This window comes from Nyctibius grandis, chromosome 33 (assembly GCF_013368605.1).
Source record: "Nyctibius grandis isolate bNycGra1 chromosome 33, bNycGra1.pri, whole genome shotgun sequence".
NCBI classification, from domain to species: domain Eukaryota; kingdom Metazoa; phylum Chordata; class Aves; order Nyctibiiformes; family Nyctibiidae; genus Nyctibius; species Nyctibius grandis.
The window spans coordinates 815354-840000 of NC_090690.1; the positions used below are offsets into that span (position 1 = coordinate 815354).

Here is a 24647-nt window from a genome sequence, read left to right on the forward strand (position 1 = left end):
TAAATCATTTTAACATGATTAAAAAACTTGTCCTCCCTGACACCCGGAGCTGGATACTTTGCAAAGACTTTTTGACAAAGACAAGTCCCCGTTTGGTGCACAAAGCCCCCGCCACTCAATTATACAGAATAATCTTTGGCCAATTACTTTTCTGAGTGACTACCGGAGGATGTGATGCACAGTGCGGCGGCTGCTGCCCGGGCTGGAGCAGCCAGGAGAGGGGGTCCCGCAGGCTGGAGGGGCTGGGGGGGTCGGGCTCGACAGGGATGCGAATGCAGGACGTGGTGGGGATGGAAACGGAACAGAGGACGCTGGTTCTGCTGCAAAAGCCTCGTCGTGTTGGTAACTCTCACCCAAGCGCGCTGTGATCTGTCACCCCGTGCTCCTGCTAATACCACGCAGAAGTCTGATTAGATCAGCAGCTTTGGTTTTACGTCCGTGTTATCAAATTTCCTTCTCGCTGGCTTGAGTGATAGAAGGTTTGTGATTAAATGAAACACTGACTGAACATCAACTGGAAAAAAGCCCTGTGTGTCTGCTTGACAATATGTCTATAAGCTAAACATCAATCAATATTAGGGGAAATCAGCATATCAGATGACCCAGAGGAAGAGCTCTGCTGGTTTTCATTCTGATTCACCTGCTCTGTCAGATGCTTTCAAGGGATATCCAAGTTTTGCTGATCCTGCCTGAATTACTGATAGTTTTCACTTCCCAGATCTAAATCCATCCCTCGGAAGTCACTCAGGACTTTTTCTGTTGACCAGCTCCAGCCCGTTGCCTTGCTGCTGTGGCTCTGGGAGGGTTTGCAGAGGTCTTTGAGTTTCTTGGTCTCATAAGAAATCTGCAGAACGGGGACCACAGCGTGTTCCCCCCGATCCCCGCGGCAGACGGACGGGGAGCCAGCGCGGCACCGCGAGCCCCGCGCCTGCGCGGAGAGGAAGAAGTTCAAGACGGTGGGAAGATTCACATCTTGTAACAAGAAAAGAGCTCTCCCAGGCATGAAGGAAGCAAAGTGACATAAAAAAGCATGGAATAAAAATAAATAAATAAAAAAAGTGACGCTTAATGGATAAAATGAATATTCAAGTTGTTTCCAGGGAAGAATCTTTGACTTTGGTGCTAGTTACAGTTACAAGGTTTATGCGTTTTCTTGCTGTCAAAGCCGTCACCGTAATTGTCCAAAAGTTCCTTGATTATCTCTAACAAAACTGTCAGCTGCCTTTGAAGTATCAGAACAGTCTCATCACATCTTATTAAATAGTAAACATCATTTGCAAGCGCAGGAGCTACAGACACCGCGTCAAGCGACTCGTCAGGGCGGGTCGGCGGGGTTCAGAGCAGGCACCGCTCCCCACGCGCCCGCTCCCAGCCCGGGGGGTCCCGCACCAGGCGCAGGGGCTGAGCCCGGGGCACTGCCACAAACTGCTCTGCCATGACAGCATGGAAAGCAGAGGGACGATCACCGGTCCTGGGAGCTCGGCTGCTCCTTGGCGCGGAGCAGAGCCCCACGCTGAGCTCCCGCTGCCCGCCCGGGGATGCCCCGCGACGGGGAAGGCGGCTCCTGGGCTCGTGCATCCCCAGAACACGGCTCGCATGGGCCCCCCCCCCCCAGCTCTCCCCTTCAGAAACTACCAGAGAAGCCATCCCTGTCAGCTCTGAGCATTTTGAAATCTATTCGGAAAGAATTACTTAATTTGAAAAGAAAATACTGGTTTGGATCCAGCCTCATGTTTTCATGCGATTCCTTCAAGCCAGATTTGGAGAAACTTACTTCATGTGTTGAAGTGTCTTTCGAGAGCTGAATCTTTCACAGAAGAGTAATTGCCCAATTAGCTACGAATTAGTAAAAATTCATTCTAATTACTTCCAGGTATGACACATTTTATGCCTTAAAACAAGGACGAGACTAGCAGTACCCTGTCAGCGTTTGCTTTCGGCATGGATCTGAGCACCATCAGCCCGCCGCGTGCCCTGCGATGGCGCGGTTGGAACCGTAACCGCGGAGTGAGCGCACACAGACCCCGAGCAAACGCTCGGCTCAGCCGGGGAGCCGGGAGCGGGCGTCCCTGCCGAGCCCTGCAGCGAGCGCATCGATGCAGGCCGCTAGCTGGTGCGAACTGGTGAGCCCCCAGTAACGCCCAGTGCCGCAGTGTGCTGGTGCACACCAAAGGCTGCGGTTCAGGCTGACCCCAGGGCAGCCGACAGCTCCTCGAAGTCCCCCTGTGCCCTGGCACGAGTATGAGCAAACCCGGGACAGAAGCCACTGCCACGCACCCCAAAGCGGTGGGCTCTGGCTCGTCCCCTTCCCCACGAAAAGGGGCTTCGGGGCCACGCTCTGCCCCGGGGAGCTGGAGCCCTTCTCACCCCCAGAAAGCCACGGCTAAAACCATACCCCACCAGTTTACTGCTGGCTGGAGAGGAGAAGCCAGGTGGATCCCGCTGTGCCTGGTACGTCACTAAAACCACGGGCAACCTCACCATAAAGCCTGCAAGATTTCTAGCTTTAATTCCAGATCAAAGAGGCTTTGGGAAGGAGCGTCCCAGGTTTGAATGCTTATCTCAGCCAGACCCCATGAGCTTTTGAAGTTCCCCCATCAGTCACTAATCAAAGATCTCCTTTTAGATGGGGAAATCAAATCCCTTTCAGCAGAACCCGGTGGTTATCAGTTTCTAAACATCACTTGTCTTTTGAATGACCTTCTTTTTGTGAGCTGACCCTGGAGCAGGAAAACCTTGCAAGAACCGGCCCTTTAGTTTGCAGAGCATGGGCACACGCATAGCTTTGCTTTCAGGATGTTCAAATCAGCAAGGAATGTGTGTGTGTAAGTAATAAAACCCTTTAGAGGTAAATAAATACATGCTGTAGTCCCTGTTTAACACACAGCAATTGCCTTCAACTACAAGTACTAACAAAGACCCAGCATTTCCAACCAAAAGAGGAATCCACAGAACTATTAGTCTCTGCTTTTCCCCATCATATACAGACAACGCTGAGAAGACGATATCCTTTCAGAGGATCAAGTTCTTAAATACGTAGCATTTTGGCTAAAGAACCCCTCTGGTAGCATGAATAAAAGGTCCTGTCCCAAAGCTATTGTAAGGGATGTATCTGTAGCATCCCAGAGGATAATTTAGGACTAAGTTTCCACAAACTGAGCTGATGAGGAAGCTATGTGAGAAAAATGTGTCTGCACAAGGAGCCCTATTCTACAGCCAATGGCACCAGGAAAGGGCCCAGGAGCAGGGAAGGGGTGACCCCGGCAGCTGCCGCCTCCCTACAGCCCGCCTGGACCCGCCGTTGTCGCTCAGTTTTACCCACGAACGCCAAACTGCACTAAGAGACTCCTGAGATCTTCCCCTTTTGGCAATGAAACTTTCAGGTAACTTGTCTTGTGCTGTTAAAATCCCTCTAGGATTTTGCAGCGCAAGCACGCGGGGGAGATCAGTGCTCCGTCCTGTCGCCTGCTACCGGGAACATTCCCTGGCCTTAGTTACGGTGATCCCACCATGCCTGTGTGATCCCTCCTTGTACATTCCTTGTGCAGAGATCAGATGACACGCTTCTCCTTTCAGCCAGCTTCTCCATGGGAATTTGCACCTTGAAATTCGATGAGGAACATGAGCAGAGCTGCAGTCAGGCTGCACGCTGTACTCTGAGCTCCCCTGCTCCACTGCAGCGGGGCTGGCACATCAAAGCACGCGTCGCCCTGCTGCGACGCTGGGCCAGCTCTCTGCGTTTGAGATTCATGACCCACTATTTTGGTCTCGCTCTCTATTTCTGGAGGTCGGATCATGGGTCCATATCCTTCCCTGTAACTGGATTCTTCACGTCCCCTGGCCTGATGGCTCAACGCTCATGGATAACTCTACAGGCTCGCACAAGAGGGATGCCTGGGCCAAGGATCCTCCAACACGACATTTCACTGCAAGAAGGTGAACTACCTCCTTTAAGAAGCACAAATGGAGTTGAAGGAAAAAAAGCCACAGTTGATAGCGAGGTCTGTAGATCACCACGCACCTAAACAGCACGGCTTTTATTGGGTTATACCTGATTTCTTGCACATTTGCCTGGGTGACTTTGAATAATTAAAAATAAACCTCTCTTATAAAAAACAAACAAATGGTATCACTGTCCCGGGCAGCAACAGCCTGAGGGCAACGCTTTCTGGCTGGGGTGAAGTGCCCGGGCGCGGCTGAACCGAACTCCCAGGGCTCCTTTGAAACCTCTGAGTCTGAGCACAGGAGACTCGAAGGTGGAGCACGCCAGCCCATCGCTGCCAAAAACTAGAGTACTTTTTTAATAAGGGCTCAAACAAACTAATAAAAAGACCCCGTCAGCAGGGCAAATTTCATTCCAGCTGGGAGTTGGATTCCTTTTAAAAGAAAGTGCCAGCAGGCCCTTTAGCTCCAATGGCACTACCAGACACAGCTGTAATTACGAGCTTTCTATTGCTGTGTGAAAGCTGTTATGAATTTCAGTGGGCAGAGGGGCACAGAGGAATAGTAAATCACCCAAACAAAAGGTACGGCAGCGGGGAGCAGGCTCCGGTGTTAACCAAGCACCATTGTAAAGACCTTAAATTATGAACATGTGCCATAGCTAAAACAGGATCTGCAAATCGGGAGCTAATTGTCCCTGAGGAGCCCAAGCATCTCCACAAGAGCGAGAGAAATCAGGCCACGCTTACTGGTCCTTAGTCCCTAAGAATCCCAGTGCTCCCAGTTCACTTGCAGAAGTGGCAGGACTGTGGCTGTGGCTGCAGTGCAACTGAGAGGAGCGGTGCCTCGGCCCCGCAGCATCCCGAGCAGGTCTGTTGGTGCTGCAGCATCCCTCCTCCGGCCCCAGCCATCGCTCTGGACTGCGATACCCGGCTGTGCCAGGGAGAGCAGGAGCCGTGGGCACGGCCGGAGGGCACCGGGCTGTACCCCAGTCAGAGCCCACACAGGCTTCAGGGACTGCCAGGGAGCTCCCCACAGGCAGCAGCAAAAGGCTGGACCCCGGCGGGGTCTCCATGGAAATCCAGACCTTCACCCAGCACCATGCGGCCTCTCCTCCGTGCCACAGCTTTCTGCAGGCGAGCTCAAAGTATAACTTCCTATTAGCAGTTATTTTAGTAACTACTGTCACCACCCCTCCAAGCGCAAACCCTGAATAATCTGTTGTTGATTTATACATGGATTTGTACCGGAAAAGATTTTCCCAAGACCCCCGGCTTTACACAGCCTCCTTTATTAGTCCTGGATGGAGCGTTTGCGGGAGGGCGAGCCCAAGGCTAAGCTGTGAGTCACAGGACCATTGCTCAACGCCACGGCCTCACCAGAGGAACCTAAATCACCCCCAGCTAGAACTTGTAAGGGAAAGTCAGGAGCCCAGCTGTGAGTTACAGCTGGGCAAGGCAGCTCTCCCAAGGCAAACCAGCGTTTGTTGGTCAGCTGGACACCGAACACAGTCTTTGAGATGGAAATTTCCAGCCAAACTTAGCAAAGAAACAAGCTTGACGACCTCATCCTCCTGCATGCTCTCAGAGATGCCCTTAACAAAAGGCCTCTTACCCCGCTCCTCTCCACTCGCTTCTGGGTCACCCACGACTTAACATCTCGCTCACACAGTGCTTTGCTGTCCTCCAAAACGTGCCTTCTCTCCCCAGGGCACCCCTGGGTGAAGCCCACGTTTCCAGGCAGGATTTTGAGCCGTTTCACCCCTTTCCAGCCCACGCGTGGCAGGGAGGGTGTAAGCAGTGGCAGCGAGCACAGAGCCCCTCGGCTTGCACGGGGAGGGACCCCGCGGGTGTCCCCTCCCCACCTTCCCCATCCCATCCCACAGGGATTATATTTCTGTTTAACCAGCTGCTTCCTCCCCATTGTCCCCAGGTCTCCACGGCTGTGACCATCCAGCCCAGGGGGACGGGGCAGCCTGAGCGAGCGCCGGCACCGCCTGACGACGCGGGGAGAATGTCCGTGTTTGCCAAGGCGGCGTCTTCCCCCTCCCCTTGATGGATTTTCATACTCAGAGAGATTTGTCTGCAGAGTATAACTTCTCTGCACCTTGAGAAAGTCAGCGCTCTGCCTGAGACAGCTGCAGTATTAATATCCCAAAGTGGGGAGCAAGGAGGGAGAGCGTGTGAGTGGAGAAGCAAGTCTGCACCAAACCACATCAGTAAAATGAGAAAGCCAAAGATTGCGCCATAAATAAGGACTACTTGACACTTCTTAAATTCATAGCTTTAGCACACAGCAAAGTGTCTCCTTTTTATCAGGAATTTGTTGACAAGGGTTGCAAAAAGATCTACAAATAATACTGAGTGGGGCTATGAAAATGTATTTGTGGAACATTTCAGTATCAGGGATCACCATTATATCGGAAGAATTCATCTTCCTGGAACATTTTATTAGTATCTAGATTTTATAGCTGCTCCCTTTTAATTTTTTTTAAATTTATTATTTTTTTCATTCCTTCAGCAAATGCAGCATTGGCTGAAAAGAGAGGAGCCCAGCATCTCGCACCTCTCTGCACCCCCTCCCTGGCTCCCTGATTTATCCCCTGCGTTTCCAGCCCAGCAGCAGCCATCAGGGTTTGCCTTTCCAGGCTCCTTTCTTGGGGCTGCTTGTCCCCATGGATCTCTGGCTCACCCTCAGTCCCACCAGCTCTCGCAGCGTCGGAGCCAGGCAGCGAGGGACCAGCCCTGGGGACCACCGATCCCATATGCCCCAAAGGCCCCCTCTGCCAGCGCAGCCCCGGCTGCGAGTCACCAGCTCGGGAAGGGACGTTCATAGCTGTCCCGTTACGCTGCGCTCAGGGTCTTGGTGCCAGCTGGAGATGTAAAACCTTGGGAGCAGCTGGCTGAGCCCAGGAAGGCGCCCGTGCCCCCAGCCCCGCGTCACACCCTCTCCCCCCACGGCAGAGCTTGCCCAGGCTCTGCCAGCCCCAGGCTCGCGCCGCTCTCGTTTCCCTGCGTGTCCCCCAGCGAGTGCCAGCCCTGCCCTCTCCCCTCCGCGCTCCCCTTCCTCCCCGGGCCGTGCCGCAGCCCCAGCCTGCCCGGCAGAGCGATGATAAGTTTCCAGCGGTGCCATCACAGACAGTCATAAATAACGCCTCGCTCTTCGGTGCCGGCAGTTTCCATTAGGGCTGTCTGGATCGGGCTGTTGATACCCCCAGTCTGCGCGGGGCCCAGCCGTAAAATTTATCAGTGTGCTTTCCTCACCCCATAAATCATCCCAACTGGAAGCCATATGGCAGATAAGGCCTTACAAACACACGACCACGAGCAGCGGCGGGCAGGCAGCTCCTCCGCGGAGCAGGGCACGGGGGAGAAGGGCACTTTTGCTTTTGGTTGTGCCTCCCCGGAGCCTGGCAGACCCCACACCACCACGTGCCAGCTCTGGTTTTCCATGCCCTGCACCAGCAGCTCAGAAGCAGAACCACCACCCTAAAGAATAAAACCCCAACTGCACCTCCCCAGGAGCTTCACTCCTTAGTCAAATCTCTGGCAGAAAAAGCCACGTTGCTGATGGGGAAACTGAGGCCAGCGTGCCCCAGGTCACCTGGGACCCACACACAGCTCCGAAGCAGCAGCTTTACTCACTGAGGGGCCAGGACACACCAGTTGGCAGCAGGCAGAGGAGACCCCAGTTCATCTCCCCACTGCTCACTCTGCAACCCCCATTAACATCCCAGCTCTTGAGAAATTTAATTGTTGGACAGTGAATAGCAGCAGCCCCACAAACTGTGGGCATTTTAAAGATTCTTATTTTGACAGAATAGGCACAGAGGTAAATGCACATTTTAAAGTTAGAGATTTTTGAACTAAAAGAGCCTCACACAGAGGGACTCACATTTCTCTCCTCTCCCCGCTGTTGCGGCAGCACAGGAAGCTCAGCACACCCCAAACCCAGGTTTTCCCAATCCCTGCCCTGCCCATCCTTATTTATTTCAATGCAGACTGAGCTGTAAATTGATACCAAATCGGCCTGTTTACATTTCACACCCACTTGGCACTCAAGAAAATGTGCGAAGTGATGAAGAATGAGGCCTATTGTTGTGGGGTTTAATTAAAAAGTCCTACAAAACATGATATCCTGCGCTGCCCCGGGGGCAGGAGCTGGTGCCCTTTGCGGGGTGCTGGGGCCCCCCTGGGCTCTGCACGCCCCGGCAGCACCCTCCCTTCGGCACATGGATGCAGCTCTCAGACAGCCCTGGGTGAAGGAGGGGAAATATTCCCTGAGCTTTTACACATTAGGGATTTGCACGTGGATTTACCACGCTCCCCGCCTGCCGTGAGTGAATATCTAGGTACAACCAGACAGTATTTATATGGGGAACAAACAGAGCTTGGGTCGACAGACATCGACCAGTTCAGTCCCTGGGCTGTGAGCCTGGCAACTGGGTAAACAAAAACTCTGTGTGTGGGACAACGCAGGCATCTGCCCACTATTTTCCACCTTGCTTTCTTCCCGTTCACCTCCAGCTCCGCTCTACAGTATCTCTTCACCTTGTGCGCTGCATCTCATTCTTTCACTCTTTTCGGTGGCTTTTACGGGTACCGCAGAGCGAGCCCCAGGGACTGGCTGCTTCCCCAGCAACTTGCTGCCGTGAAGGGGTCACCCAGCCTCTGAGCCAATGAAGCCATGAGGCTTTGGAGTCCAGAGCAATCCCAGGAATCCTGAGCTACCCAGACAGAGGCCTGTCTTGCAGAATCTGCCATAGTGAACTCTTGGGAACACATTAAATTAAGTGTCCTAAATTCGCCTAACTATGCATTTAATTTGGCAGTAATAGGACACTCTCCGTCTAATAGCAGAGTTGCTGTATAATAGAAGAGTAGCTGCATATTAATATTTTGATTATTAAGGACGTGTATTGGAGGCTTGATAACTACGTAATATATTATTGCTTAATTGCTCAGACTCTTAAGTATGTTTTCATAATTAGCTGCTACTTAGTTAACGTAAATATCCAGCTTATTAAATATAGAAATGCATTTCTGCTTGCAACAGTTATTTGCATGAGAAGAAACAACAAGAGCAGAGCTCTTGGCTCGTCCCTGCCTGAGGAGCCCTGGGCAGCGCGGGTGGGAGGGCAGGGCCCTCGCCGTGGGTGGCTGGTGGCCCAGCGGCCACTTAAACCGTCAGCACAAAAAGGCCAGTTTGCCCCAGAGCTCACCTCAGGCACTCCAAACTTCCCAGTCGTTACCGGACGTGATGGGAAGCCTTTCTGAGTTCAAGCCATGGCTTTGTCTGGTTCCTCTCAAGCAGAGATAATCCCCTCTACCTGGGCCAGACAGCTGATGTGCTTCCTCCTTCCTTAATTTGGTAATAAATCTGCCAAGCTGGGAGGCTTCTGAATGAGGCTTTTGCTCTTGTTTCTGCATGGAGGACCCATAAAAACCATATGGAAATGAAAGGCAGAAATGCATATTTCATACTTTGCCTGAGCTGGGCCCACAGCTCAGGGATCATCAGCATTTATCTCTTCTAAGCACTGATCTCCCCACCAGCATCTCCCACCGCCCCAGCCCGGGCAGTGGGGGCACCTGCCTTGGAGAAAGGGGGGTGACCGTGGTGGGACCCCCCGGTCCCCAGCAGCACCTCGGCGTGTGCCCTGTGCTTGGGCAGCGAGCAAGTGCTCGCAATCCCACGGTCCTGCTGCTCAAGGAGGAGAAGACGTCCCGGACCACGACACTGCAGAGGGCTCGGCTCTGCCCCCCCCGCAGCCGCGACGCTCTGCCTGGCTCACGGCAGCAGCAGAGCTCTGCAGAAACTGCAAAATCATCTCAAGTGCTTGTGCTGCTCCGATGGAGGGCATCGCTCCGACCGAGAGCATCGCTCCCACCTGAAGGTCAGAGCTGCAGGTGTACGCCCGGCTGCCACGAGCCTTCCAGCCCCCCCTGCTCCCGCTGCCAGGCTCGCTGCTCGGGGGGCTTCGCCTCTAATCCTGGGATGAAACAGTCCAAAGGGGTTTGCGTTTGTTTTTCAAGCTCACAGATTTTTGGGCAGGTTTCTTGTTTTGGTTCCTAAATGCCACATTTCACCGTGTTTATTGTCCCGCTGCCTAACAGGAGAGGGAGGCTGAATAAGTAATAACTCAGCCACCGCCAACATGTTTATTTGATTTTTTTTTTTAAGAGCTTTAGCAAATACGGCATGTACATGGAAAGAAAAAAACCCCTGGTGCCAGCATGTATAATTCCTCTAGGAGCAAGTCTGATAGGAACACAAAAGCGTGCATGCTTCCAAACTGTAACCAATATTTGCACATTGGAGTGACTAATTCTCCACTCTGTGCCACAGAACAATAGACATAATAGCAAGGTACATTAATGCAAAGCGTGATTGTCTGGTGCCTTGGTTATTTGACACATAAACAAGGAGAGGAGGAGGATTTTTATCTACCTGTATAACTATTCGCCGAACAGCGGGTTACAAATGCGCTCAGAAAACGCTGACCCAGGGCTGCTCCTGTACCTCCTGCGCTGGATTGGCACATGATTTGCAGCACTGCGGGAGTTCTATAGCTGACCTCATTAGCAGTGCATTTCCTGGCTTGTTAGCATCATATTTGTATAATTTACGGCACCTTCGTTTTTATGGAATGTGTTCCTTGTAGAGTGTAATGGCAGCAATATATTTAACCTCTCCTATTTAGGAATGCTGTTGCTGAAGGCAGCCCGGAGATATAAAAGGGATTTTTTTTTTCATCCCTTCTTTCTCTCTTGCATGCGTATTTTTTTTTCTACCCAGTTGCCAGATACCCGAATATACGTGTAACCTGCACAGCGTTCATAAAAGGCAACGTGAAGCTGTGCTCAGGAAACCGCAGCTTTTCAGGAGCGTTCCCAAGGTCAAGCCCCTAAATCAGCGCAGTGTCATCTTTCCAAAGCCATTACTCAGCTGCTGGGAGAGGAATGAGAATTGCAGCAGCAAACAGAAACGACAGCTTTGCGGCGAAGGCAGCACGCGGCGGCGGGGCGGACCCGGGCTCAGCTCCTGGCTCTGCCACAGCTCCCTTGGCCAACCTTGGACAAGTGTCTCGGTGACGACGTCTCTCGGTTCCACAGCCAAGGACGCTCCTTTTCTGCTCTGCTTCCTTCACAGGTCCAGTGCGGACGGGAACCTCCGCACGCTGGTGTATGCGCTGGGGAGGGGGCAGACGGGACCCGGCACTGCCTATTTGATTAAGGGATGGGCTGGGACCACTGCCCTTCTCCTCCAGCCTGGCTGAAGCGCTCCGTGCAGGCAGCGCTTTGCCCCAGGACAGGAGTGTGTCACAGGCTGGGTGCAGGGGACCAGCCCGCTGCCTGCCCCAGCCTGTGCCCCTCAAACCCCCCTGAGCCGTGCAGGAGCGCCGTGGCCTGCGGAGGGAAGCTCCGTACAGCAACCGGCACCATTTTTAGCACAGAGCCTTTAGGAACATGATCCTATTTCTGTTCCAGTCATCACAGTTGTTTTGTTGCGCTCTGGCAAATTAGAGCATTGATTTTTGTGAGCGCACGGAGGAGATGAGAAGGTGACCTGCAGAGATCCCCCGAGCAACACAGAGCTGAGCAGGACAGGAGCAGCCGGCGGCTGTGCCCCTGCCCAGCCCCTTTCCAGAGCAAAAAGCCCTGGGAACCAGCCAGGCGTGTGCTGCACCCCAGCTGGAAGCACAGAGGTTGTTGCCACTGGCTTCACGCCCCTCCCTTGCAGCGATCTCCAAGAAGTGGCATCTGAGGCTGACCAGATGTGGTCACCTACACTGCCGACCTACCCTCAGCGCTCCAGGCTCCCTGTGTGAGCCACGGAGAAATGCAGCCCTTGTAGGCTCCGAGTCAGCCCAGCCCCACGGGAGGTGTCTGAAATAGGGCAGACAAATCCCTGCAAACGCTGGTTTTCCTCCATCTGAACGGAGCCCAGGGTGACAAGTGCAGATGGAGATGTCTCCTGTTGACGGCTGAAGTCAAGCAAGACGAACCCACCTGCAGAGATGTTTACTACTCATGTTGTAAAACTAAGCGCAGTTTGGAGCACAGTTCTCAGCTGGGGGTGCTGCTCGTTAGTGCCTACGAGCAGGCTCCGACACGAAAACACGGGTGTTCTCATGAGAGCCGGAGGAATGCAGCACCCAAACCACTGGAACGCCCTTTGGGGCATGAGTTAATGCCAGGTTGCTCTTGGGGCTCACCCATCACACCACCAAGCTGGCACCAGTTGAAAGCAAGTGCCTATGACTAACCAGACCCTGTGCTAGATGAAAACCGTGCTTATTTCTGGCTTTGTCTGCAGATTCGAGCGGAGGGAGCGGGCTGAGACACAGAGTCAGCAAATGGCATAGAAAATGGCTTTCCCTAGGGGTGCTCCGGTCAGTGGGGACGCCAGGGAGATGTGGGCTGGGGTTGTCCTACATCCTCTGTTCCTCCCATGGAGGCTAATTTGTCCTCCTAAACCACTGGCTCCTTGAGCTTTGAGGAGACACCAGACTAAGACGATTTCTACCATTCCTCTGCTGGGCTCAGATCATTTCTGGACTCTCTGGGAAGAGGTTTCAGGAGCCTAAGGACTCATCAAGCAGAACATGCCATCACCTATGCAGCTGTATCTCCTACAGCAAGCACCTCTCCCAGTGGGAAGTGGGCTGAGAATGCACAAACTCATGTCATGCAGTGACTGAGGAGACCATGGCTTGTTTCAAGTGAATTTGGAGGAAACTGAAACCGGCTCGGCAGAGCTAAAAGGTCTCCAAAGCCACTCTCCTCCCCTTGTTCCTCGTTTTTAATGAACTCTGCATCCCTTGGGGCTGTATTTCCAAATAAGTGGCATTCCAGTATTATCGGGTAATTGCTAACTGGATGGGCATGGTGGCTGCTTCCCTGCTCTGTCCGAGCCTCCTCACTGCAGTCGTCAACTCCACCTCCAAGTCCTCATGCTAAACTGCTGCTCTGAAGAGGGTGAAGTGAAAATTAAGAAGCTTTTCCTCAGGAGACGGAGCCCCCCTGAACTAACTCATCTCTCCTGGTACAGAAGCCATTTGCAAGGTCAAGAAGGGCCTGCGGCTCTCGCCACGGCCAAGCGCATCCTCCATCTGCTCTCGCAGAGCCTGGTGGGAGCCGTTCCTTGCCTTTGTCTTTCCCAAAAGTCACAGATTCACTCCTGACACAGCTACCTCTTTATTATGGGATGAGACAACTGCTTCAGGTCAGCTTGGGCACGTCGTGGACCTGCTGCTGCACGTGTGACTGGAGAGCGAGGATCTCCTCAGACAGGACCTCAGTGAGTCCCTCCACCTCGCCGGCTCGTAGCTTGCCGCTCTCTGGCTGCATTTCCATCTGCGTTTCTCCAGTAAGGATTTCAAAATCCAGGGTCCCACCTTGGGAGAGAGGTGACAAGCCCAGGGCGCATGCCCTGGGGCCCGCATGGTCACAGCGTGCAGAGCCTCCTGTCTCCACCAGCTTGAGGTTTGCTCATGCTTTAAAACAAGATTCGGATCCCTTATAACTTGATTTAAATTGAACCTGTCTCATTAAACGGCTATGTACCCGCTCCGTTGTCTAAACATCCCATTTTCATGCTGCTCAGCTCGTCTGTGGTACCTTGCAGTGATGGATTCCACGGGCCAGCCAACAGTTGCATAAAAATACATCTTTGTGTGATGCTTTTCAGCCTGTTTGCACCTGACATGGCTCTTGTGCTGTGACAGCGGTTCCCGATTACTCGCCTTCTCCCTCCATTTCCATTTGCTCGGCCTGCTTTCCCCTCTTGCTTAAGCCCATCCTGATTTCATTCAGTCTCAAGCTGAAGAGCCAGTAGGATCTAAAATGAGCTTCTGCTGCCAGAGGGGGAAACTCGGCTTCGTCTGCTCCCGCGGCTGCCCACAGGCTCACGTGTGGAGGATCTATGACGGGAGGAGACGTCCGACCCTGCGGAGCCCCGGCTTGGGCAGGGCTGTGCTCTCCTCTCCCCTGTGCCTGCAGCCGGATCTGGCCCTCTGGCCGGGCGATCCACTCCAGGGCTGCTTCCAGCGAGGGGAAAGCAAGGTGGAGGTGGTACTGCCCACATGAGCCAAAAACCAGCCTCCTCCGCCGCTGTCCGAGGGTCCTGGCCCCGCTGGGGGCTGCAGGCGAGCGCGGAGGAGAGCAACAGACACCCACCGCGGCGACGGGCAGACACCCAAGGGACGTTATCGTTCCCATCAGTCACCACTTGGGGTTAACGAGCGTCTCCACCCAGCCCAAAGAAGAAAGGATCGATCCAGGCTGCGCAAGGCAACGGCCACCGCCAGCACCCCGGAGCCCCGGCTCCCTCCCGTTATCCTGGCACACCCTGGGAGAAGCCAGGCGGTGGGTCCGGGGGTGTGCGGGGACGGGGCTGGCATCACTCCTGCGCTCCCCTGCACAGCCCGGCTCGCGGGCGGCTTTGCGGCAGCCCTGGGGATGAGCGGCAGCCCCGGTAATGTCTCCATGGCTTCTTGTTAGCTGCACTCTAAGCAGGAAAGTGACTGGCCCTGACAATATAATTTACATCGCTGTATAAAACTATCTGTGGAAGCCAAGCTAATTTGTGCCAGATTAGGCTATTTGTCTCAGCCACTGTCTAACGGCACAATCTATCAGAGGGCTGTTTTCAAATATCGCTTTTCAAGCGTGCCCTTGAGAGGCGGGAATTGATTGGGATCTTAGAAAGCAAAATTACAGCAATAACTTAAAAGAAACAATAATTACTGAATCATACCAGTGTCAGCACTCTGCAAAACACGAAATAGCCATCAAACCCCAATCCAATATATTCTGAAGCAAATTTATTGAATGGAAAAAGCAGTTGAGTGAGGCTTTTTTTTTCCCCCTTTCCCTTCGCCCCCTCTCTCTCTCCCTGTACATACGGTTATCTCCAAACCGCAAGCGAATGAGTCGATAATTCTTGTCATTGACTGCTCCATTTTCAGAGAGTCAAGAAAAGATCCATTAGCTACCTCCCGACTCGGTGTCTTTCCCCTTCCCCTCCAGTCATTTGCTAGTCTGCGCTCCTCAGGCAAACAAACATATATAACTAATCATCTGTTAAAACGCCGAGTCCCCTAATAAATCTCTGCAACTGAAATACTTTAATGGGTAATTAATTGATCCTGTTCCAGAGGAGTAATAAGATAATAAATTAGACAATATTTCACTCAGTTGTGTCAGTGTACTGCTAATGGTGCTGTAGGGCTAAGGCGAAGGATAATAAATTAGCCAGAAATTAACTGCTAAGAGCTTTCTGCAGAGAAATCGGCTGACAGGCCAGGCTGTGTGATTTAGGGCCCCGCTGCCAGGGCCGGGATCTCCATCCCATCGCTTCATTTTTTGGTGCTGGCAAACCCTGGCTCCGGTTCGGAGCTGGGTGGTGGCAGAGGGGCCGGGCAGCGCGGGCAGCCCCGCGCTCGGCGGGACGAGAGCGGCAGATTGATTGCGATCCCCTTGCGCTGCATGTAGGTAAATTACTTTTGTGCTGACTATAAAGACTGTCTCTGAGGCAAGTTATTACCCATCCAGCAAACAAAAAGGAAATATTTTCTAGTGCATCTGTCATATTTCACGGGCAGGTTTGGCAGAGATGCCGGGAAGGATGACACCGGGGGACCCATCCTGGCGTGGTGTAACCAGCGCAGCCCCGCTGCAGGCTGGCCGCTGACTCCAGCTCTGTTAACGAGAGGTTTAAGGGGTTTTTTAAACCCGGCCCACGTCCGCAGCCCACACACACGCAGATGCCTGCAGCAGGGGCTGTTGAGTGGCGACGACTTTGATCGTGCCAGAAGCTTGAGCAATGCCAGAGGGAGGTGGGAGGTAAAGGTGGGCTTGGGGGAGCTGAAGCTCCCCAGCCCCATTTACAGCCCAGTAACCCCAGCACCCTGCGCTGTCCCACACAGGTGCGGTGTCGGTGAGCACCCAGCGGAGGCACCGCGGCCACGCACCTCTCCTTGGGCTCCCCCGTTCCCCTTCCTGCTGCCTTTGCTTTCCGAGAGGAGGTGAAGAGAGTGATAATCAGCCAGGGCACCAGGAGAGCTCACGGACGAGATTAAAAGCAAATCAAAGAAGAAAAATTGTGGCATGGTTTATGTCTTCCTAATTAAAACCCCGCCGGTCTCCCTTCTCTTCCCCCCCACCCTTTTCCAGCTAATGTTACACTAACGAGCTGAGTTTAGTGGCATTTATGTAGATAAAAGTCCTGATGATTGATCTCAATGGCTTGTTAAAATTAGTTTCAGTCCACCATATTGATTTAATTCCATTGCTTGAAAGTGCTAATTAATAATGATAATAAAAGTGTCTGGGCTCATTATTATCAGGAGGCAGGTTGGGAAGGGGATGAGGGGCACCGCAGCTTGTGCATCACTCGCTCCATCTAAAAAAGGCCTTTGGAAAGCGGAAAGCAAACATGGCAAGAGCGGAGGGCAGGGGAGGGGACAGGGGCTTCTTGCCCTTAGCCAGGGTCAGGTAGCCCTGCAGGGGGGTTTGCAGAATGACAGTGACTCTGCACCACTGTGGGAGCCAAAGGCAACACAGGCCATCCGCTGGGCTTCCCCCGGCCCGTGCCGCTCCCAACGCCTCCACGCAGGGACACGAGCACTGGGGAGCTCAGGGGACCGCCAGGTATTTTGCATGTCACCCCTGTACTGTCCCCTGAGGCTTTAATCCTCAGAGCCGTCTGCGCAGTGCCCTGGTGCCCACCCTGCGCCCTGGTGCGGGTCCCGCGTGGCCCCGGCCGGGCAGGACCCCCGCAGCGCCGTGCTGGGTGGGCTCGGGCACGGCTGCTTCCAGCCTGCCCGTTAATGAGGCTCCTGTTACATCTCTTTGTGTTTCCTAAAATGTTTTGTGTTGAGATTTTTTTTTGAAGACCCATCCCTGGGCCAAGCCCCCGTGTCAGAGAGCAGCCCTAATTAAGGAATTTGCCCAGAATGCACTGCCTGCCAAAGGATGCTCAGACTCTCCTTCAGATACCTGCTGTCTCCAGCTACTGAAGCCTCTTTCCTGGGGAAATTAATTAGTGTAATTAATATATTTATGCAATCATTCAAAGTGCTGATTACAGACAACTGCAGAGAAAACTTTTACCAATGACAGCCACCTCTTGGTGACAGCCACCTCTCTCTCCCACTCGGGCAGGGAGAAAGCAGGGCAGGGCAGGGCCCTTCTCTCCCCCCTCTTTGCCCCTTCTTTCTTTCTTTATTTCTTTCCCTTTTATTTTTAAAAATTCTCTCTGTCTTTCTCATCCATCATTTTCTCATTCCCTCTCTCCCATACACAGCGAGCCAGCTAATGGAGTCTGCAGTAATTCAGTCCTCCTCGACAGGGGCTGTAATTTCAATAAATAATTACGGGACTTGATTTCATCTCCCTCCTTCCTGCAATGTGCCAGCACAGACCCATCGCACGGGGCTGGGCAGTTAATTAGCAGTGGGGCTGCAGGGTGGCCCCGTGGCCTTGGGGACTTCAGGGTACAGACCTGGCTTTTCCTCTGGGGTCTCTGACTTTTCCAACGCGGTGGTCCTGGGCCAAACCCTGTGCCGGTGATTTTGGGGCGTGTTGGGGAGGCGTCAGCGCCCCGGTCCGTGCTCCCAGCACCAGCTCTTGCTGTGTCCTGAGGACGGGAATTTTATTCCCTGCCCATATCCCCACCCTGGGCCCTGCCTGCGCCACTGCCTGCCCCAGCACCGGGACTGGACGTGCAGCACGAGCTCGTTAGGACGGGTTTGCCTTGCAGGAGGCGCGGGGTGGCCCAGCCGAGCCGGGGCTGTGCCAGGGCACCCGCCGCCCGCAGAGCCCAGAGACGGCGGCGGAGGGTTTGCGACACAGACCCCACCACCCGCCTGCACGACGGCACAGGGGGATCGTGTCACTGACCCAGCAAGAGCGACCACGGGGAAGCCAAACCTGGGGCCAGACAAGGCCAGTAACTCCCCGGACTGTGCCGGCAGCGAGACCATCGGTAGCCACTTCTGGTGCCTTTGGTCTCAGCTGAAAACAAAGTGAAGGTCCCTGAGTCCTCCTATAAATGGTAATGATAACACAATTATCATGCAAAACAAAAATTAAGTTTAATGGTGCAAAGCCAGGGTGTACTGTGGAGGTAATTCATATTAATTATGTTTGGATTAAAAGCTTATTTCTTTTGTTAGCATCCGCAAGTAGGAACTTAGCAGTAAAAAAAGCCGCATATAATTACTGCATCTTATGGAGGAGCAGTGTCGAACTTAATGGAGCATCCCCGTTCTCTCTGGGCACCCGACGAGGGGTAATATTTCACATTTTATGAAATACAGAAGAAATAAATTACAGGTTTAATGATAAGCATTACTTGGGCTCGTAATGCAGCGTGATGGGCTACTTAATGCGCTCAGCCCTGCAGCCCCGAGCGGTGCAGGGGTGGGGGCAGAGGCTCCCCGTGCCCGGCCGTGCCCAGGGGAACACGGCGCGCCCCAAAACGCCACTTCAGCCCCTGCCTGCGCTCGGGGGCTGTTTCTGCCACCCATCGCTGTCACCCTCGTGCCGCAGTGCAATGCCACCCGTCGCTGTGACCCCTGTGCCGCAGTGCAATGCCACCCATCGCTGTCACCCTCGTGCCGCAGTGCAATGCCACCCATCGCTGTCACCCTCGTGCCGCAGTGCAATGCCACCCGTCGCTGTCACCCTCGTGCCGCAGTGCAATGCCACCCGTCGCTGTGACCCCTGTGCCGCAGTGCAATGCCACCCGTCGCTGTCCCCCGTCACCGAGTCCCTCTCGGGGAGAGCTGCCGGCACAGCTGAGGGTTTGGTTTCAGTGGGGTTTTTGTTTTCGTTTTAAATACCCCCTGGGCTGGGTGCCTGCGCCGCAGGAGGCAGGTCGTGCTGAGCCGCTGCAGTTGGACGGGTGGGGACAAGGTTAATCCCACTGTCATCACCGCCCGGAGTCTATTCGCCCCGTAAACTCTCTGGGAGAGTCTCTCAGCTCCTTATTAGTCCGGAGCCTGACATGAGACGTGGGTGCCAGCTGCTATTTTAATACATTTGTGCTGATGACAACAACAAAGCCATCGGTGTCTTCCTTTTAAGCACAAACCGGTTTGGGGCTGGTCTAGAAGTGCTGCAGGGCCTTCAGCTTTTATTTACAGAAGGGAAATGGCCAGTTTTTAAAAGCTTTATCTTTTGTTTTTTTAAACCAGAAAAGCCTCCAGCTCTGCCCTCAAGTTCCAGACTGGGCGACACAGCCCTGGGTCCGGGCAGACCATGGAGGGCGTTCAGAGGGAGGCCTGGAGGAGGCTCGGGGTTTGGGGAGTGTTTCAGCCGAAGGCTCAGGCTGGTTCTGTGCTTTCCCCATTTCTCAGTTATTCTGCGAGCTACGAGTTGCTGTGCTCACTACAGCACAGTTTTTCTTAAGGGGTTTAAGTTGCATCGACACTATCATTAGTATTATCTCGTTATTGATCTATGAATTAAAAATTCTATAGCTGGGCCTTAAGGTCTTGGTCTAACAGACCATAATGACCTGCAGCAGTTGCCCCGCTCGGCACTTGGGACTGCGGCCCCTCCAGGGATCAGCACTCATGGGGGTGCACTGAGCGACAGGAGGGGTGACCTGGGAGCCACCTGCACGTGGCCCCTGCTCCGCTCCCCCAACTCTGTCCCACCCGTGGGACCCTCTGGCAGGAACACGGGGTCCCTCTGGCTTTGCATGGTGTGGGACATGCGTGGGACCTGGCCCGCGGGCTCCGCCACTCACCTCTCCTGCCTGGGGCTGCGGGAGGATGCTCGGCGGTGACAGTCTCGCCCGTGAGGGACGTGCAGTGGTCTTGGGTTACAGTCCAGGTGAGTGAACGCTTCAGTCAGTTCCTTCAAGTCGAAATCTGGCTGAGGAGGAAAAAGAGACGTACAGTGAATGTCCCTGTAGAGGCAGGAACTGGCTTTTATCGGCCGGACCGAGGGATACGGGAAAGCGGAGTGATGTGGCTTCACAGCAGGTGTTTAACACAACACCTGGTATGAAATTGTCCCACTGGTTGACCCCATCCAGGACCGGGGAGCACAAGGACCAGGCCAATACAGGCTGTAGCTCCGGTCCGTATCGCTGGTGGATGCACGAGTTGAGTCTTTGGGCTGTTCTTGGGCATCGCCGAGGTGCCTGTTCGTACACACCACACCCAGGGTCCCTGAGAGGCAGCCTCAGCCCCCAGCAAGCAAGGGGTTACCCACACACAGCCAGTCCCCCAGGTCTGTCCTGTATCAGCTCACCCTTAGTTTGGGAGAAAGCTGAGGCCCCTGGCTCCCCAAATAGCAGGCAGGACCCGGGCTGTGTCGGGGCCGGGCACCAGCAGGATGGGGGGCACCTCGAGGCAGCCGAGGGCTGGCTCAGCTCATCTCAGGACTTGAAATTGAGGGATATCACTACCTTTATATCTCCATACATCAAGTACTGCCATATCTGACACGGTTAATGCAACACCTCAGGACCACGGGACAGGGCCGATGGCCACGCTGCCTTTCTGCAAGAGCAGCACGCAGGCGGCCAGGAGATAAATGACTCCTGCGTGCTGGAGGAGATGAGCCTCGTCCACCGCCCGGCTGGAGGCTGGTGGGGCAGCGGCGGGCGAGGGCGCGGGGAACCCGCGGGCTCTGGGGTCAGTAAATCAAACAGGAGCCTCATCCCTCCGACCTGCTGCGAGAGGGGCCGCTGTGAGCGGGCACATCCATGCGCAGATTCTATACATCAGCTCCTCCTGCCTTTCCTTTTTATTTTTTTTGACACAATAAATCTTTCTCTTTTTTTTTTTTTAAGCCCGTGGTAGCGATTGCATCATCTCCCGTTCGCTTCCTTCCCCACCCCGCCCCTAGAACAGCACAGATTAAGATAAAGTGATAGTGCTGTGTCAAAGAGTGCTTTACTGCCACACTTGGGATAGAAGAGGAGAGGTTAATTTATCATCGCTGGGGAGAACTGACAGAAGAGAGATATACTACCGAAGGGGGATTTAGCACAGGGCCAAGAAACTTCACACTATTTTTACCATCTGTCACATGCTCTAATAAAGCAGGACAAAATATGAAGAAAGGAAAAATGAACTATCAAACACTGATGTAATGCAGCCCATAAATCTAATTTAATTACTTTGCATGGAGACAGGTCCTCGAGTCCGTGTGAATATACTGGATTTTCTTGGCAACTTAACAACTAAGTGTTTTAATAACATCACACTATAATTTATTCTGCTTGAAACACAAAACCTCTTTTGTGCAAGTTGCTTTTTTTTTTTCCTTGTGAGAACTGTTAATTTTTCCTGCTAATGTCAAAACTGGCATAAATTCACATGTGAACTTGAAGCCTGACTGTGAAAAAAGGCGGAGGTTAGCGAACGCCTTTTTATTGTTCGCTGCTTTATGCGGGTGCTCGTGTGTGCGTACACGGGGGGCTGCGCACGGCGGAGGAATAATTGGGCCTGTTGATGACTTAGGTGAGAGAGTTGTCTGGGTAATTAGACTTTAATATCACGACAAAAGAGCGGGGGAGGGAGAAGTGGGTGTTGGCCAAACCCCAAAAAGTAGAGGAAGAGGCAACAAAAGCGTGTTTTTGTGAAGGGCGGCCGGGGAGGGCGAAGGGCTGGGGCAGCGCTGCCCAGCGAGGGGTCTGCAGGGGCAGGGGCCCGCGGGGAGCAGGGCGCCCATCAGAAAAAGGAGAATTATTATTCAATATGTGTTCCCGTGAATCCGGATGCAGTTACAGGAATTATTGCTAATAATGAAAGCTATATATCAAAGGATATAAAATTCCCGTGTGCTGGGACACTATTTTTCTAGGCTTTGTTCTGAACCATTAAAGATGACATATTGAGTTTGTGTGCCTCTGTGTTTAGTAAGAGACATTTAAATCTGATTTTAACCTAAACTGGCAATTCTGACATTTGTCTCTGGTCTTTAAAGCAGCAGCTGTGATGGCACCGAGCGGGGGGCGGCGAGCGGCCCCCACCCAGCCTCGTGACCTCACGCAGGAGGGAAGGAGCGAGCAGGTAATTAATTTGTTAGATCATCAGTGATTCATGTAAAATAAACCCATCAGTCTCTGCACAATTCTCCCTGGGAGGAGAAAAAAAACTGAAAAAAAAGGAAAAGAGGGAGGAAAAGAAACGTCTTGTGCCGGAGCACTGTGGCGGGTGTGCCAAGCGTCGCCTGCAGACCCCGGCTGCGGTTCTCTCCCATCTCACTGCTAAACAGTCCTTTAGAAAGGGGGGAAACGAGGAGGAAAGACAAATTAAGGGCATTTTTTTAGATGCAATTTGAATTTCTTCTCCTCCTGCACAAGGGCCATTTAAGCGGGGGGAGGCGACAGCAGGACGATGTCCCCCGTCCTCCCGGGACCTGCAGCGCGGGCTCTCGGAGGACGCGGGCGGGTGGACGGTTCACGCGGCCCCGCACGGGCACCGTGATCCGATGGCCAGAGCTGCTGTCCAGGGCTATGTTATCACACACAGCCAAAACGTCAGATGGTTTATGGGACCGAGCGGGCTGACCTGGCCCTCCTGGTGGTATTTAACCAAGAGAGGAGCCTCGCTGTGAACCGCGCTGCCCTCCCCGCGCTCCTGCGGGACGCTGGCCGGCCACCGTGGCCACCCGGCCCATCCCCGGGGAGCTGCAGCCAGGGCAGGTCTGGCCCCAGGCTCGGACACTCACGTGCAGGAGCCAAGCACTCACAGGTGCCAGATTTTGCAGAATTGACTCTGGGCAAGACTCCCCTGAAATTTCACCCAAAACTCGCCTGAACTCAGAGCACTTTTTGTGCAATCATTGATTTTTCAACACTGGAAATTTTAAATAATGCAAAAGAGGTTTGCCCCTCTAGAGCTCCTGCTGCAGCAAATCCATTCGACTCTCCTGTAGCACCTCAAGGGAGGAATGCCCCATCCCCTCTACCCCTGTCCCCCTCCCCATGTTTCAGGTCTGTCTCCTGCGGGGAGATCTTTCAGCCTGCACGTGTATCTAGGTCTCTTCGGGGGGTCTTTAACCGGCAACGCAGTGCGAATCCTAGGAACTAGTTCCAGACTACTCAAATGCATCACAAGCCAGTGGGAAGGGCAGCAAAAATGCAGTCAAAGGGACTCTGCAATCTACTTTGCAAATATGTTCCTACTGTAGAAAAAGATTTGGTATAATACACCAGGCATTATACGGTTGCAGAAACAGGCACACCTTCAAATACAGTGTTCAAGAGATTGGAAGTTATTTCCCTCTATTTCCAACGTCCCTCTCCCCCCTTTTCTTTTTCCTGTGTTGGAGATAATGAAAACCCTGGTATTTAAATTCAGCTGCAGCTCCTAGCCACACAGATTGATTGCTTGGAAAAAAAAAATATATATAAAAAGCCCCTCAGAGCATGTATGCATAAACTAGATGGTAGATTAGGTTACTGGGAGAGGAACCGTACAAATGCACCGGGAGTGCGCCTTCTGCGAGAAGATTAACTGATGGGAGCAGCGAGTTGCTGATGAAGGCAGCTTGTGTAAGAGCAGACCCTGGCTGCCGAGGCCCATCAGTCATCGCTGTCAGCGGCTGCTGCCTTCCCCGGCGCGCGATGGGGCGGCTCGCGGCGCTGCGCGGGCACGGGGGGCACCGGCGACGGCGCGCGCGGGGCAGTCGGGGCTGGCAAGTCTCTTCATGGGGTTTGTCTTGCTTTCAGGGTGCCGGGGGTATGTGACGGTGCCCAGGTGAAGCCCCTGAACGCACAGAAGGCTGCTGTGATTGCAGCCCGGCAAACGAAGGATTAAGCAGACTAAAACAGAGCATAAATCTTGGTTTCCCGTCAAGCTTTGCAGCAACCCGGACCCAGTGTGAATTTCTCCACAGCCGCTGTTTGGGAACATGGAAAGATTTACAAAGGGAGCCCTTGAACGTGGCTTTGAAAAAACCTCCTCGTCCTCTCGCCTTTCCCATGGCGCGGGGCTGCAGCCACCTGCCGCGCCGGGGCCCGGCCAGCACCGCGCTCGCAGGCGCAATCCCCCGCGGGACGCTGCCGTCGGAGCAGCTGCCTCTCCTCCAGCGCAGCCCGGGAGCCGCCAGCCCCGGGGGCACAGGGGGTGGTTTGGGCCAAGGAGGTGCCCTGGGAGTCGGGGGGCGGCAGGACGCCCAGGCTGTCCCCCGACCGTGCAGCCGTCCTCTCATCGCTCCCATGTACCTTCACTGCTGTTTCTTGAGACCTGCGAAACGGGGCGTCTCCAGGTGCTGGGGAATGTGTTGGAGCCAGCGGAAAGTGAATTAATTTATGGGCTCACTAAGAGCAGGGATGGAAAATGCCTCTGAGCAGAGATGGAAAATGCCTCTTAGCTCATGCTTGAGCTGAGGCCGACTTGCTGCTGTTGTAACAGCGCTGGCATCCTCAGCTGTGCAGCCTTTGAAGCAAAGACACCCCGAGACGGTGCCAGGAAAGAGGAAGAGGAGGAATTTCCACCGGGAGCTTCTGCAGCCGGTGGGGTAAAGCAGGGAGAGCCCGAGCCATGGGCCAAACCAGAGCTGACACCTCTGGCAGGGACAAGGCGAACACGGCGAGGCAACGCGAAGCACGGGGCACATCCAGCTGGAACGAGCAGGACCTCAGTGGGCGGACAGAGCCGAGAGCTGCTGAGAAAGCGGCTGGCAGCAGGAAATCAGGCGTGAGGTTGCAGAGGCCTCTGGGGAAAGCAT

General features: G+C 53.8%; 1 protein-coding gene across 1 annotated transcript in view; it reads right to left on the bottom strand.

The window, feature by feature from the left end:
• The window catches only part of LOC137675440 (uncharacterized), a 59592-nt gene that overhangs the window by 28186 nt on the left and 6759 nt on the right, over positions 1 to 24647 (bottom strand). The window contains exon 3 of the mRNA XM_068421535.1: positions 19705 to 19832. Coding sequence (XP_068277636.1) covers positions 19705 to 19832 — 128 coding nt within the window. The remainder of the gene's footprint in view (positions 1 to 19704; positions 19833 to 24647) is intronic.